We start from the raw sequence: 15,783 nt of genomic DNA, 5'->3' as shown, positions 1-15,783 counted from the left end.
ACGCGCGAGTTCCGCGAAGTCGCTGAATTGACCATATGGAAGGCCAAGTGGAAGAAGGTCCGCCAGTCGGACTTCAAGTCCGCAGTGGAGTTCTTCGTGAAGTTCGAGCGGCTGGCTCATAAATGCGAGGAGTTCGGAGATGAAAAGCAGATGTTCAAAGCGGTAGAAGCGGCGATAAGACCGACGGTGCGGAATACGGTTATGCATGGGGACAATGAGCGCCCCACAACCTACGCACAATGGAAGGCACGCGTCTTGAGGATAGACGCGAACTATCAATACGGGGTCGCCCAGGGGTTGGGCAGTAAGTCCTCCTCGAACCAAGGCGGTTCGGGTCGAGGCAATCAATCATCACAGAAGGGTGGAGCGTCAGGTGGCGACAAGAAGGACGCCACGGGAACGACGTATGGGGGTGCCGGACAACCGATGGAAATCGACAAGCTGCGGTCCGACAAGCGGTGCTTTAAGTGTGGGAACACGGGGTGGAGCCCCAAGCACAAGTGCCCTGACGATAAGTCCAAGTGGCTTCCCGTCAAACTCCCACCGCGCAAGAAACCCAACGTCGCCCGCCTCCGCCAACTGCTCGAAGAAGCCGTAAAAGAAGAAAACGGGAAGGAGACGAAGATCGAGGAGGTCAAGGACGATAAGTCGTCAAAAGACCAGCCGGCGTCGAAATAAGCGATTCGACGGCGTCGGCAAAGGACTTAGTTTCACTCGGTACGCATTCATGTACTACCAGCCGGACTTATACTACGTACGTAGGTACTCCGTTCGAGCAATATCAAAATATTTTCGCCGCATTACCAGTAGAAGAAACTAAGGAATCGGAATCGCAACACCAACACGGCGTAGGAGGGGATTACCACCTCCTAGCGCAGCCTGCGTCTGGAAATGAACCCCTAGGGGCTGTCCCAGCTCAGGAACCCCCGACCGACCGCACAGGGAAAGCCCCTCGAGGGCAGAGCCCCCTAGGTCGTGTCCCGACTGCACCCTTGACGAAGGAAGGTCACCCCGGAGTGGGAGAAAGGCCGACAACCCAGCCCGCTGGGCCTGTGTCCTCATTTGTGGGGCCGTCTGTTCTAGTGGGAGGCGTTGAGAAAGCAGCTGAGGCCGTGAAGACGAGGGACCCCCTGCCCTTAGTAGCCAAGGACAATGCTGCGGCAAACGGTGCAGACCCCCCGTCCAAGCCAACATGTGTGCGCTCACGAAGGGTTACCCGAAGTACCGCCGGGTCCAGGACGAGCCGTAAGGATGGACCGACTGTGGAGGTTACAACGCCGCACACAAGTGCCCGTGGCCAGGGCCGAACACAGGGCAGCGAGCCCTCCTCCACCACCTCGATTACCAAGGGCGCCCAAGTGCCGCCTCGGGACCTTTCTCGTCCCGGTGACCAAATGCCACTTCGAGGGAAGAACCCGTCGGTTCTATTAGAGGAAGTAGAAGATGAAGAAGCCCATCTACGGTCCGACATACCGGTGGTAACCCCCAGAAGGTCGACGTCCCCTGCCGTGTCTCTCACCGCGAATGCCAATGACAAGAAGGTGTTCGCGGAAATGTACTACGAGCCCCATGGGATCCTATGGACCCGTCGAGCCCTACGCATCGCTCGAGGGGACGCGGCGACTCGTGCCGTCCTCAATGGGTGGGTACACCCTCGACGAAGAGAGGAGGTGACCGACCAGCTATGCTATCAACTGGAGGAGCAGACAGAGACGGCCACGCAGGCCAGGGAGCGGTGGCAGTGGATGGAGGATCTGCAGAAACCACCCATGTACATACGAGGAAGGAAGGGGCGGAATGTTTCAATAAAAGTGCAGTTAGAGACGCTCGATACCCGGGAAACCCATGCCGTATCCGCCCTAGTCGATAGCGGGGCGACGGGAAGTTCCATCGACCGCGCCTGGGCCCAGGCCCACGAACTCAATCTGAAGAAAGCGGCCTGACCCGTCCCGGTCTATAATGCCGACGGCACCCGCAATAAAGGAGGGGACATCACCGAGTATGCCGAAGTACGGCTGCGCATAGGGGACCACGTGGAGCGGATCGAACTAGCCGTAGTCGATCTAGGCTCCACTCCCCTATTTCTCGGACATGACTGGCTACAACGCCATAATCCGCTCATTGACTGGGACACCGGGGCAGTCACCCTGGCCCGGTGTACCTGCAGGAAAATCCCGTTCTCCCTTCCCGACACCGACCCTTCAGCGCGATGGGATGAGTATGAAGAAGGGGATACCATCCTTGTGATAGACTTTGAAGAAGCCTTCCATGTACGGGCCATGGGAACCAGAGCCAACGAACTGGCCGCCCAAGCTAACGCTAAGAAGGATGTCAAATCGTTCGAGGACATAGTGCCCGAAGAATATCGGGACTTCAAAGATATCTTCGATAAGGAGAACTTTGATGAACTTCCCCCGCGCAAACCCTGGGACCACGCCATCGAGCTCATCCCCAACGCTAACGCCAATCTCGACTGCAAGGTCTACCCACTCAATCCGGTGGAACAGGAGGAATTGGATAAGTTTCTGGATGAAAACTTAGCTACCGGGCGCATCCAGGCCTCGAAATCTCCAATGGCCTCCCCATTCTTCTTCGTTAAAAAGAAGGATGGGAAGTTGCGACCTGTCCAAGACTACCGAAAGCTTAATGAGATGACCATCAAGAACCGTTATCCGTTACCGCTTATCAGGGAACTCATGGATCGGCTGAAAAAGGCCAAGTACTTTACCAAACTGGACGTCCGGTGGGGCTACAACAACGTGCGAATCAAGAAGGGAGACGAGTGGAAGGCCGCCTTTCGAACTAATCGCGGCCTCTACGAGCCCCTCATCATGTTCTTCGGACTCACCAACTCTCCTGCTACCTTCCAGTGGATGATGAACGACATCTTCAAGGATCTCATCACAGCTGGGGAAGTATCGGTGTATCTGGATGACATCCTCATTGCCTCCAAGACCAAGGCGGAGCATAAGAGGATTGTACGAAAGGTCCTCCAGATATTACGAGAGAATAACCTGTTCCTCAAGGCGGAGAAGTGCGAATTCGAAGTGGAAGAGACCGAGTATTTGGGGGTAATCATCAGCGAGGGAAAGATTCGCATGGACCCTGTCAAGATTGCGGGCCTCTTGGATTGGCCGGCCCCTCGTAGGAAGCAAGAGTTGCAATCCTTCCTCGGGTTCTGTAACTTCTATCGACGGTTCATTCGTGACTATAGCAAGCACGTTCGACCATTAACAATGCTTACCGGAAAGCAGGAGTGGACGTGGGGGGAGACCCAACAGAAAGCATTTGAAAAACTCAAGGAGTTATTCCGTGAAGACGTAGTATTGGCCATTCCCCTCGACCAAGGGCAGTTCCGAGTAGAGGCAGACTCGAGCGAGGGGGCGATAGGAGCCGTGCTTTCACAATGGCAGGACGAGAAATGGCGACCAGTTGCGTTTCTCTCCAAGGCTCTTTCAATTACAGAGCGCAATTACGAGATCTACGACAAGGAACTTCTCGCAATTATGATCACCCTCGAAGAATGGCGTCAATACCTCATGGGGGCCCGAGAGGATTTCGAGATCTGGACTGATCATTCAAACCTCCAGTACTTCCGCAAGCCCCAGAAACTCAACCGACGACAAGCCCGTTGGGTAACTGAGTTGGCGGAGTACCAGTTCAGTTTGCACCATAAACCCGGGGCTCAAAACCGTAAGGCCGACCTCCTATCAAGAAGGGCAGATCACGACCAGGGGAAGGAGGACAATCGGGACGTTGTGGTCCTTAAAGCGGAACACTTTAGGGCCCTGGTAATGCCAACCGCGGAGGACTTGCACGAAAGGATCAAGGCTGCTACGCACGATTCCCGCCACTGGGACAGAGGCATTTCGGACTCCCTCAACCATGAAAAAGGGGTTTCCCGCGAGCAGGACCTTTTATGGTACGACGGGCGTATTTATGTGCCGGTGGATCGGGACCTCCGAGGGCAGATCATCGCCCTCAAGCACGACCACGTCACAGCTGGACACCCAGGAATTGAGAAGACCAAAGAGTTGGTACTTCGCGACTACTGGTGGCCATGCATGCGAAGGGATGTAGAAGCTTATGTAAAGAGCTGCGAAGTTTGCCAACGAACTAAGGCTGATCGTCGCCCAAAGAAAGCCCCTTTGCACCCAAATGAGGTACCAGTACGACCTTGGACCCACATCTCGGTCGATATGATTACCAAACTCCCGAACTCGAAAGGATTCGACTCCATTCTGGTCATAGTAGACCGTTTCTCAAAGGCCATCATTCCCATTCCTTGCACCGAAGAACTCACATCCCTTGGTTTCGCTAAAATCTTGAGGGACCACGTTTATGTACCCTACGGTGTTATGCCCGAAAAGGTCATATCCGATCGGGGAACAGTCTTCGTTTCCAAATTCATGAAGGAGTTTTATCGACTCCTTCACGTTGAAGGAAACCCATCAACAGCATACCACCCTCAGACCGATGGGCAGACTGAACGGGTCAATCAGGAGATTGAAAAGTATCTCAAGATGTTTGTTAACGATCGACAAGACGACTGGAGCGATTGGTTGCCGCTCGCGGCGTTTACACATAATAATCGCCAACATTCATCCACGGGATATTCTCCGTACCGAGTTATCTTCGGACGAGACGGGGAGGTCATTAAGAAACCTCAAAAGACAGCGACGGTTCCAGCGGCTGGAAAACTGGTAGAAGAGATCAAAAAGACCCAAAGGGAAGCGAGGAACTCTCTGGAAAAAGCGGCGGAGGCAATGAAGAGGAGCTATGACAAGCACAGGGGCGCAGCAGTCGAATACCGACCAGGGGACAAGGTATGGCTCGACACAACCAACCTTAACCTGCCGCGGCCCACCAAGAAACTCGGAGATCGACGAGTAGGTCCTTTCGACATTATCGCTAAGAAAGGGATCTCCGCCTACGAGTTAAAGTTACCCACTCGATGGAGAATTCACAATCGATTCAATGAATCGCTCCTTACTCCTTACGTCGCCCCTGCATTTCCAAATCAGCCACGTCCCGAACGTCCACCCCCAGAACTAATCGACGATGAAGAGGAATACGAAATTGAGGAGATTGTGGAACAGCGGGACAAAGTAGTAGGTCGCGGATGAACTCGTCGCGCGATAACTGAATACCTAGTCAAGTGGAAAGGTTACCCAAGAGAGGAGAACTCTTGGGTCAAACGTTCAGACATGGCCAACGCGGAGGAATTGGTTAACGACTACGAGGCACGCCTCCAGAAAATTCATTGGGAGGTTAACAAATTTGGACGAACGGTTGGGAAAGATGACAACATCCCACCGGGTGTTGCAGCACCTTACAACAACCCGGATAGCCCATGCGTAACGGATATAGAAACCGTTTTTTCCTCCGAATGCACGAATCCGAGACACTCCGCATCACAGTCATCGATAGCAATACGAGAAGTTACTGCAGAGGAAGCAGACGGAATACCTATCGTGGAGGAAACCCCAGACGATGAGGATTCCGAACTCAATCTCAAGAATTTACAAAAAATCTACGAGAATTGGGACTTCGACTCAGAAGATGATAACAACGATGATAACGACGACCTCTCATTCTACTCCGAATCCAGGAGTTCCGACTCAGGGGACAGCAACGAAAACTCTACTGTATCATTCGGGACGAATGAGTCTTAAGGAGGGGGTAATGTTACGGTTTATTCTTTTCTTTTTCTTTTCTTACGCATTCGTGCTTACTCTATGCTGCGATTCTGATCGGACATTCTCACAGTACTATTTTTAGTCTACTCAGCGTGTATTTAAGTAGAGCCTCAGCTGGTCTAAACCCCAGCTTCGGCTAAGGTTTAATCTACCTAACTCAAAGCTCCCCGTTTCGTGACTATCTGTCCCCTCGACTCCGTCGCCTTTGACTTGCTGAGTATCGTCTACCGAAGTGCGAGTAGCGATCTTAGTACGATCTAAGTCGATCGAGTTAGTGGCTAACATGATTACTCGGATTCATCGGGTATATCTCACTTCTCTGAGCATTTGAATGACCATACCATGGATCATGATGCATCTAGCGAAGACTCCTCCTCAATCTCGGACTCTGATAGCGATGGAATGGAATCTCATGACGAGTATGTCCTGGATTTCCCTGAATACCTTCGGGCAATTCAAACAGAGCAGACAAGTGATGGAAAGATCAAAGGATATCGACCAACACTTGAGCCCACAAAAATCCATGCACCTCAGACTGCATCTCGTCCAAAGCGTACGGCTGCTGAAAATCGTTGCCTTGCTGCTTTAGTCACTATCAATGGACGTGAAGCATTTACTCTCTTCGATTCTGGGAGTACCGCCGATGCTATCAGTCCAGATTTTGCTCGTCTCGCAAAATTAAACATATTCCAGTTGACAAAGCCCATCACACTTCAACTTGGAACTAAAGGAAATCGCTCGCAGATTAGCCATGGTTGTAATGCATCCTATAAATTTGGGAATGCTCGTGCATCCATCTCGGGTGATAACTACTACTTTGATATTGTGAACGTTGACCGCTATGATGCAGTCCTAGGCACTGTTTTCATGCGGAAGCATGGCATATCACTTGATTTTGAGTACGATACAATTCGTATTCAGCGTATTCCAGTCCCTACTCTTTCAGAGGGGGAGGAAACCAAGGAAATGACTCGTAGATATGCGAAACGTGTATCAAACAAAGTCTAATTCGACCCGGATGAGGAAGTAGAAATCAAACCTCGCCCGAATAAATCCAAAGAACCAGTTTCAACTACCCAAGGTTTGAAGGGTTCAACCAAGAGAATTAAAACTGTACAGTCTAAGTCAAAATGACTATATGGCCAGAGCATAAATAAAGCTCGTTCTGACGTACCAGAACCTCCATGGTCACGCTATGCGCCAACCATAGAGGATATCAAGGAAGAGGACGACAGTGGAAGACTAGCAGCTCCATTGAACCGTCAATTACCTGTCTTACTTACTCCGGAAGACTTTGTGTCGACGGAAGACCTTTCAAAAATTGTTACTGAAGCTCTTACCTTGGATGCCTCGAATCCAAAGGATAGGCAAAAATTAATTGAAGTCAATGAACTTGTACAGGAATTTACGCGAGAACGGTTTCCCGAATCGCAAAGCAAAGAGATTGAAGATTCAAATCCAAAGATCTCGATTGAAGAAGCAATTCGTGCAACTTCTGAGCGTTACAAGGATAAGACGAAGGATATAACCTCTCCTTCGGTCGCTGATATCCCTCAGCTTCGTGCTAGATGGATGGAATCGTGTCGTGACATTATGGGAGGTATTCCAGAGGAATTACCTCCATTACGAGCCGTAAATCATGAAATCCCATTGATCAATGATAAGGCGAAATATAACTATTACTTACCTCGTTGCCCTGACTCTATGAAGGGTAAACTGGCGGAAAAGATTGCCCAGTACAAGAGAGCTCGCTGGTGGGAACCATGTGTCTCTACTCAAGCTGCTCCGATGCTATGTGTTCCGAAAAAAGATGGCTCGGTCATCCGAACCACTGTAGATTGTCGGAAACGCAATGAGAATACGGAAAGGGATGTTACCCCGTTTCCAGACCAGGATACCATTAGATTTGACGTGGCTCGGGCTAAGCTCCGATCCAAGATTGATCTTTCAAATGCCTATGAGCAGGTTCGAGTTGTCCCCTCCGATGTTTGGAAGACAGCCTTTGCAACCATCTTCGGAACCTTCAAGAGCAATGTAATGCAGCAAGGAGACTGTAATGCTCCTTCCACATTTCAACAGCTCATGACTTCGATCTTCCAAGACTATATTGGAGTCTTCATGCATGTGTACCTCGACGACTTATTCATTTACAGTGATAGCGTCGAGGAACATGAACAACATCTGAAGCTTGTATTCAATAAGCTTCGAGAAAACAAACTCTTCATGAAAGCGGAAAAGGTTCAACTTTATGCTGAGAAGATGGATTGTCTTGGACATCTTGTTGATGATAAAGGACTCCATGCAGATTCAGATAAGCTGGAACGAATCCGAAACTGGAGACAACCTCGAAACTATAATGATATTGAGAAGTTTCTTGGACTTGTGAATTATCTCGCATATTTCTTACCGGATGTGACTGCGTATACAGCCCCTCTATCCGAAATGACTAAGAACGGACAGCCATTTTACTGGCGTCCGCTTCACTCTGTCTGCTTTCAATCTATCAAGGATTTGTGCTGCAAAGTACCAATCCTTCGTCCTATTAATGTAGCCATTACGGAACCCATCTGAGTTATCTGTGATGCCTCGATTTCTGGTGTAGGTGCGATGTATGGACAAGGTCCTACCTGGCAGACTTGTCGCCCTGCCGGATTTATGTCTAAGAAGTTCACGGATAGTCAACGCAATTACCGTGTTTTTGAGACCGAAACTCTTGCAATGCTTGAAGCCCTGTTGAAGTGGGAAGACAAGCTTATTGGTTATCGCATTCATGTTGTCACAGACCATAAAGCTCTTGAGTTCTTTAAGACTCAACGACGTCTATCAAATCGTCAAATGCGGTGGATGGAATATCTCTCACGTTTTGATTTTGATATTACCTACGTGAAGGGTGTATCTAACAAAGTTGCTGATGCCCTATCACGCTATTACGAGTCTGATACTCCTGAAGATCAGCACCACCTAACTGAATTTGTCAATGCTGATATTCGTATTGATAAACTCGGTGAAGACCTACCTTTAGGTCGCAAAGAAGAAGCTGAAGAGATGATTATTCGCCTCAGTGCTATGGAAACACGTCGAGAGTCTGCACGTCTCAAAGAGAAGCGTGAAACTCGAGAACTTGAAGCTGAAGAAATGGAGAACGCTCGGGAACCAGAGGAACCCGAACTTGTTCAATTACCAAAAGTTAACCCTACTGTTTTCGACTCTCGAGACAAGGGTAAAAACTTACAAACCACTATGGACTCGGATCCAACCTTTGTGTCGGATATTAAGTCTTCATATGCCACGGATCCTATATTCTCGAAGGTCCTTAAGGCTCCTAGTGACCACCCTCGATTTTTCATTGAGGAAGGATTAATCTGGACGGAAAACTCGTATAAGCCCGGAGAAAAATTGTTATGCCTCCCTAAGTCACCTAAGGGATTGCGTTCACTTCGTGGAGCTGTTATTGAACAAGCTCATGAGGTTGTTGGCTACTTTGGTCCCCAACGAACGGCGGATTGCATTCGTCATTGGTATTGGTGGCCAAAACTCTACGGGATGTGTGAAGTCTTTTGCCGTACCTGTGAGACTTGTAATAAGTCGAAGGGGAACTATAGAGCTCCCTCAGGGAAACTCCATTCATTGCCAATACCAACCAGACCATGGCAATCTATCGGAATGGATTTTATTGGTCCGTTTCCTGAGGTTAAAGGATATAATTACCTTTGGGTAGTTATCTGCCGATTGACATCTCAGGTTCACTTAATCCCAATCCACACCTCCAATACGGCCACGGATTTGTCTTCAATATATTTCCGTGAGATTGTACGACTGCATGGCCTTCCGGAATCGATTGTCTCTGACCGTGACCCCAAATTCACGTCAGTATGGTGGAAAGAGCTTCACCGCTTACTTGGTGCAAAGCTTCTTATGTCTACCTCTTTTCATCCGCAAACAGACGGAGCTACAGAGCGAGCTAATCACTCTATTGGCCAGATTTTTCGTGCCTCCATTCGTCCTGATCAGCGTGACTGGTTGATCAAGGTACCTATCGTTGAATTTGCTCTTAACTCGAGCACGAATGCGTCTACAGGGTTCGCACCTTTCGAACTTGTTGGAGGATATATGCCTTCAATGATGCGAGAGGTTCGATATGATAAACTTGTCCCACCCGGGATCCGTGCGTTCGCTATCCAAGCCATGCAGAACCTGTATGATGCTCATGATGCCCTTATTGCCTCTCGAGTATTCCAGACTCACGAGGCTAATAAATATCGATCTCCTGAACCTGATATCAAGGAAGGATCGAAGGTATACCTATCAACGAAGAATTTGAATCTTCCCAAAGCTAGGGCAACGAAACTATTACCTAAATTCATTGGCCCATATACTGTACTCATGGCAGACCACACATCGTCCACCTATGAGTTAGACCTCCCTGAAGAACTCGTGAAACGTCGTATTCACCCACGCTTTCATGTTAGCTTGTTAAGGTCCTACATTGAAAGCGATGCAGTTTTATTCCCAGACAGAAAGAAGCCCGAACCTTACGACTTCGGTGCTCCTGATGATGCTGAGGAATTCGTTGAATGTATTGAAGGACATGAATGGAAGAATAACTCACTTTTCTTCCATGTACGATGGGCTCTTGGTGATTTAACCGTAGAGCCATACTCTAAGCGCAAAGCACTTAAAGCACTCGATAAATACCTGGCTGTTGCTGGTATTTCAGACCCAAAGAACTTGCCAAAATTGTCTAACAAGGGTCCTAGGCCTAGGAAACGACGACAGACAAGAAATGATACCCGTGTTACCAAAATGGCTGAGTAACAACGTGGTTATCAAATTACCCTGATCAACAGGGTACAGTGGCTGTACCGGCTCTACTTTTTACGAACGCCGACTCGACGCCACCACACCGATGTCGCATCCAAGTCTAGTCCATGCCCGCTGCTTTCTGGAGGGTATAAATTCCTTACAACCCACCAGGCTAGAGTATCATTACTATCTACTCCGATTTCTCAACCCACTTCAACTATCAGCACTCTGATACAACTCTATGGCTGCTTCTGCTTCGAGTTTTTTCAACCTCGATGCCAATCCTTCTCAGGGGGAGGGACAGGTACCCTTTACTCCTCAAAAATCATCCTATCCTTCGTTTGCAGGCAATTTCTCCCAAATTATGCCTACTGGAATGCCGTTTTTTACTGGCTATCCGAATTCAACTATGGCCCCATCATTCTTTCCTATGGCGCCTTTCCCGTTTACTCAGGATAACCCATTCTTTACGACGTCGAATATGGGTGCTACAGCAATGCCCCATGCTCCGAAATCGTCTTCTACTGCGATGGAAGGAATTATAGATTCCAATCCAGTTCCGATGTTTGGTAACATATTAACCAACCCCACATCGTGCACTCGAGTTCAGGAAGCTCCAGAAACGATCTCCGAACTCAGTAAACACTGTAACCATCATGGAGAAATGGTTAACGGTGCGCCCCAACGTGCTAAACATACCAGTTTACCGACTAACAAAACTAATCTCTCTAACTCAGATGATATTACTGCGGCTCTTGAGTCGTTCACTCTCGACTCTGGACCCTCGGATTCACTCATGAATGCACCTAATCATACTGCAGATCATGATATTCAACAGGAACTCGTAAAGCTTCGCCATGATAACGAGTTACTTAAGACCAGGATGGAATCTCTAAGTGCTCTCCAGTCCCTCACTCCGACCACAGAACATGCTGCCACTTGGGACCGTCATTCCCGCACGTCTCGAGGTATGCACGACCATCGTCCATATCCTGCAGTTCCTCATACACGAGGAACTCGTCGACCTTCTCCTCCGAGAGCAGATCTTTCCTTTCACGAGACTTATTACGCGTCACTTCAAGGATATGATCCATCCTGCACGGTTCCTATCACAGCTGTTGACGCCACATCAATGATTGACGTGGCCCACACTCCTAATAACTGGGTCATTGTTGATCGAATTTCAAACGTGATCACTGCTATCCGACGAAAGCAGTCCGTTAACCTCGTTTGCGAGCGAAATGGACGCCCAGCCCCTTATCCTCTCATCACTGATGGTGAACGTACCCTTCTAACTCAGTGGAATCATCGCCGTCCTCGCTGGCTAGGACAAATTCCTGACTTAAAGCCCCAAACACAGGATGGGAATAATGGCAGGGACTTACCTCTGCTCCCTCCTCCTCCTGTGAAGGTTACTGCACCCGAGGATACTTGTCTTGACCCTCAATTGTGGGCAAGCTTCATCTTCCTTCATGGCACGGAACGTCATTACCCTGGTATATCTGTCACGACTACCGGATCTGTCAATATCCGTACCCTGGCTGGGTATCTGTTATTCCAATCAATCATTCCGAGTAACGCAACCCGAGTTAATCGGCATGGCTTTGCCATCGCTCTCGCTAGCGTGCTGGTCCATCCCATTGTATATTCAGACATTTGCCGTGATCGACATCTTACCATTGCAGACTCAGAAAAGTTGGTTCCATTTCCTCTTTCCCTCATCAGTCGAGCCTCTCAGTTTGGCATCGTTACTCACCTTGCTAAATGCGGAGTCAAGTACTCCCACATCTGTTATATCCAGCCTTATGGCCGAGAGCTACTTCTTGCAGCTACTCGGCGCTTTAAGGGTACCCTCCGTACTCGTGCCTACAAGGCCCTGGACGACTTCGCATGGCGTATCCATCATTTTGATCTCCCCCGTGATATCTCCGTGTTCCAGGACAATTCCGCTCCTCAGATCTATTGGACGGCTCCCATTGAATGGGACTTAATTCCGATCCTCGAAGCACGTCGCAGACATTTCCTCAATTACCCAATCATTCGGGAGGCCACGAGCAAGTCTAATAGATGCCATCAGCACACTGATCGCGTTGATTATAGAGCTGAAACTTCTTTGCCCGTGACCGGAGATGCAGACGTACCTATGGCTGGAGATGGCGATGCTTCTCATGCAGGCCCATCCATCACGCACTTGTCGACTGCTCCTACCGCTTCCCCATCAACCAAGGCCTCTATCGCGATGACCATTACTTCAGGCTCGAACTCGAACGTTGATGGCGAAGCCGACGAGCTCGATTCACAGGACAATAACAGGATCTTATTGTAATTTGACTCTTTCGTCGAGATTGCTTCCCTATGCCCAATCTCAAGGGGGAGGGTGTAAGGGATCTGGACTTTATCTATGTACTATTATTTACCTACGTCTTTAGCAGCGCCCGTTATCCTTCCGAGTTCAGACTTTCACATCTGAATCACTTACTTTCATCATCTACGTTTACCTTACTGCTTGTATCTTTGACTCTCTCTCTCGCAATACACCCTGTTGGCGTGTGTAGCTCTTCGGTTAAAGGACCTCGTAAGGTATCGTAACCTTTACATTTACCACGTACCAGTAATCTATGCGAGGATGGCCCTCAAAACAGCGCATTCAAGTCGATAATCATTGAGCTAAGCGACACAGCCCACAGCCCAGTGCTAGTGTCGACTCTAGATGGTACCAAATTTTCCACGACGTGCACTGCACGTTATCCAAACCTTATGTGTCATACACAACACTTACCTGGAAGTGTCAAATGCCCCGTTCTATGTTAAAGTCATAACATCACTGATGGATCTTAAATGAGGACATTGTTAGCTACAGGAAGTTCGTAAACTCGTCAGCTTTAATGAATAAAAATTTACGGCTAGACTTACCAGATGAGTTCTGAATCGACCGTAAACACACGAAATCTACTAACCACTCCTTAGTATGATCGGTGAGCTGTTAACTTGAATCACTTGTAGGTAAGTATTCATAAATCTGATGACGAGACATCAGTATCTGAATAGTGCTGCCTTGCAGCACTCTTACCTCGTCAAACGCCGGCTGTATAGCCCAGTACGATGCCTATTCCTCGCCGTTCCCACATTGGCATCGAATGCGAGCCTGTTGACCCCCCCAGAGGCAATTCCTGAAGTAGAATAAAGTCAGCGTAAGGTCAAACATTGAGTGTGGAAGATTTACCAGCTAGGACTAACGGGTAAGAGTTCCGCAACCGGGTGTATCGTCTGCTGTTGATCTCGTCGATGTAGGTGCAGATCCAGCGTTGAGCAACCTGTAAAGATCATGTTAGTGAGAACTTGGAAATCAAAACATATAGCTTACCTTTCCGCGGCACTACAGGTATTGTACTTCAGTAGATGACTAAGGGTTGGTTAGCAGACCAACGGCATTGTATTGGAAAAGCTTACCTTCGTTAATTCTTCTCCGTCCGTCCCCGTCGACTACACTTCATTATTTTCAATGAACAGTCCGAACGCCTGCCGGGTAGGCTGACGTGCTATGTCTTCTTCGATCACCTGGAGAGCGCGCGTTCAAAATAAGGATGACTTGGAGACCGTGAAGAGGGCAAGTTGCAGGAATGGAGTGTCGCGTGGGCGGAGGAGCAACGAACGGGAGTCAAAGAGATTGAAAATTACAAGGGTCTCGTTCTCGGTCGCGTAGACTTCTAGGACCACGACCACCGTGCCGCTGTACCAATATACCCGACGATTTGGGACAGAACGTCAAACGAATTTTGCGTATCTCGATTTGGTCGTCGCCGCCTAATGCTTCGAGAGTGATGAACAGATCTCGGGAAGGCGCAATCTCAAATATACTTTGTAGTTGCTCTTGGACTATGCTCGCAGATATAGCCGCTGTCGGTACCCTGCATGCTCGTGCTCCTCCTTCATTGCGTTGATGTCTTGCCAGCAGAAAGACGACGCGTTGTTTCCGGTCAACATTCGAGGACCCCGCTCATCAATAATCCCTCCGGAGCCCTCAAGACTTATTCGCAAACGATGTTCCCCCATTCCATTCCTCGCATTGTGACATTCCTTACAAAGCTTCTTCACCGGTAACTCGTCACAAGGCCTAAAAAGCACATTAGATCGACACCGCCATGCAACAGCGGAGAAGGCAGCCTACGAAGACAGTAATGATTGATTGGCGAGGTCGCGTAGTGGAGAAAGAGGGAAGATCATGATCGATTACCCGCTCTTTCAGAGCACGCAAGTAATAGCACCATGGTATTCGTAGATGAGGATCGAACTAGAAGAAATAGGTTAACTACGGATTTAAAGTTACGCGCACGCGCCAACTTGATCAGCAACCAATACTCATGGTCCTCCCACCTTTTTCGCAACCTTCACAAGCAACACAACTTCAGATCAAGGGACCCATTTTCAAGGCAAGTATATCAACACTTACATACGTATCAAAAAGACTTATTTTACAGAATAATACTTAGATGCCACCAAGCACACGCCAATTCCTTACCCTACAAAGATTAAAGTGCGTGTAGAAAAACAAACGGAAAACATCTAAAACGCTGACGCTGCGACCTGCTATCCGTTCTTGCCTGGCATTATCACCCGTACAGAAAGGGATGGAAAGTCATAAAAGGGAAATTACAGCGAATCTTCAAGCAAAGAGGTGAGTAGCTAAAGATTCTATTATCAATGAATAAGTCATAAACAGAGGGAAAATAGCATATACATCGAGAGCTGATACACGTATGTCCCTCATCTCCACGTCCTCAATACGATTATAATTAAGTGTCCAGCATCCTCGATGTCAAGTCCAGGACCAGCCACACCGCCGAATACGTCCATCGATCTCAATATCACAATCGTAGACGACAACAACAGTTTTGTCTGAATGTGTGAGTAGGATTAACACGACAAACGCACGCGAAGTTCGAACTCACACAAATGAAGACAGTCATTCATCGTGCTCATTAAGAATCCAAAAACTAAAATACCGTTTCTCAACGATGTCAGACTTATAACTTGCTACAGTGTACGCGATTGAACGGCCACACGCCTCGAATAAAGAAAGGATATTTTTCCCCGTTTATTCCCAGTCAATAATATCAGAAACCTAAAACAATCAATCGACAACACTACAGGACATTATGAGTACCCTGCTGCGTCCACGCCAGATTAGAGAAGATCGGCAATCAAGGGAAATCGACAGTCTTTTTAAACTTCGGACAATTCTTCGGACTCGTCGCCCGAATTACCCGAAAAATCATTATTT

General features: G+C 48.5%; 1 protein-coding gene across 1 annotated transcript; it reads left to right on the top strand.

Annotated features, from left to right (window-relative positions):
* The first annotated feature begins 10,683 nt into the window (after nucleotides 1-10,683).
* EV420DRAFT_1526098 (uncharacterized protein) lies at nucleotides 10,684-13,102 on the top strand. Its single transcript, XM_060472402.1, has 2 exons — nucleotides 10,684-11,176; nucleotides 11,240-13,102. Exons 1-2 carry the CDS (start codon nucleotides 10,744-10,746, stop codon nucleotides 12,826-12,828), a joined length of 2,022 nt encoding a protein of 673 aa, XP_060334267.1. The 5' UTR covers nucleotides 10,684-10,743; the 3' UTR covers nucleotides 12,829-13,102.
* Nucleotides 13,103-15,783: the final 2,681 nt, after the last annotated feature.

This window comes from Desarmillaria tabescens (assembly GCF_030435595.1).
Source record: "Desarmillaria tabescens strain CCBAS 213 chromosome Unknown EV420scaffold_9, whole genome shotgun sequence".
Lineage (NCBI taxonomy): Eukaryota > Fungi > Basidiomycota > Agaricomycetes > Agaricales > Physalacriaceae > Desarmillaria > Desarmillaria tabescens.
The sequence above is the reverse complement of the archived record's forward strand: the minus strand, read 5'-3'. Positions and strand labels throughout refer to the sequence as shown.

Excerpts from the sequence above, each read along its gene's own strand:
- EV420DRAFT_1526098 (XM_060472402.1), top strand. The coding sequence starts at position 10,744 with ATGGCTGCTTCTGCTTCGAGTTTTTTCAACCTCGATGCCAATCCTTCT. Across the intron at positions 11,177-11,239 it reads TCATGGAGAAATGGTTAACG|ATGATATTACTGCGGCTCTT; the intron begins GTGCGCCCCAAC and ends TCTCTAACTCAG.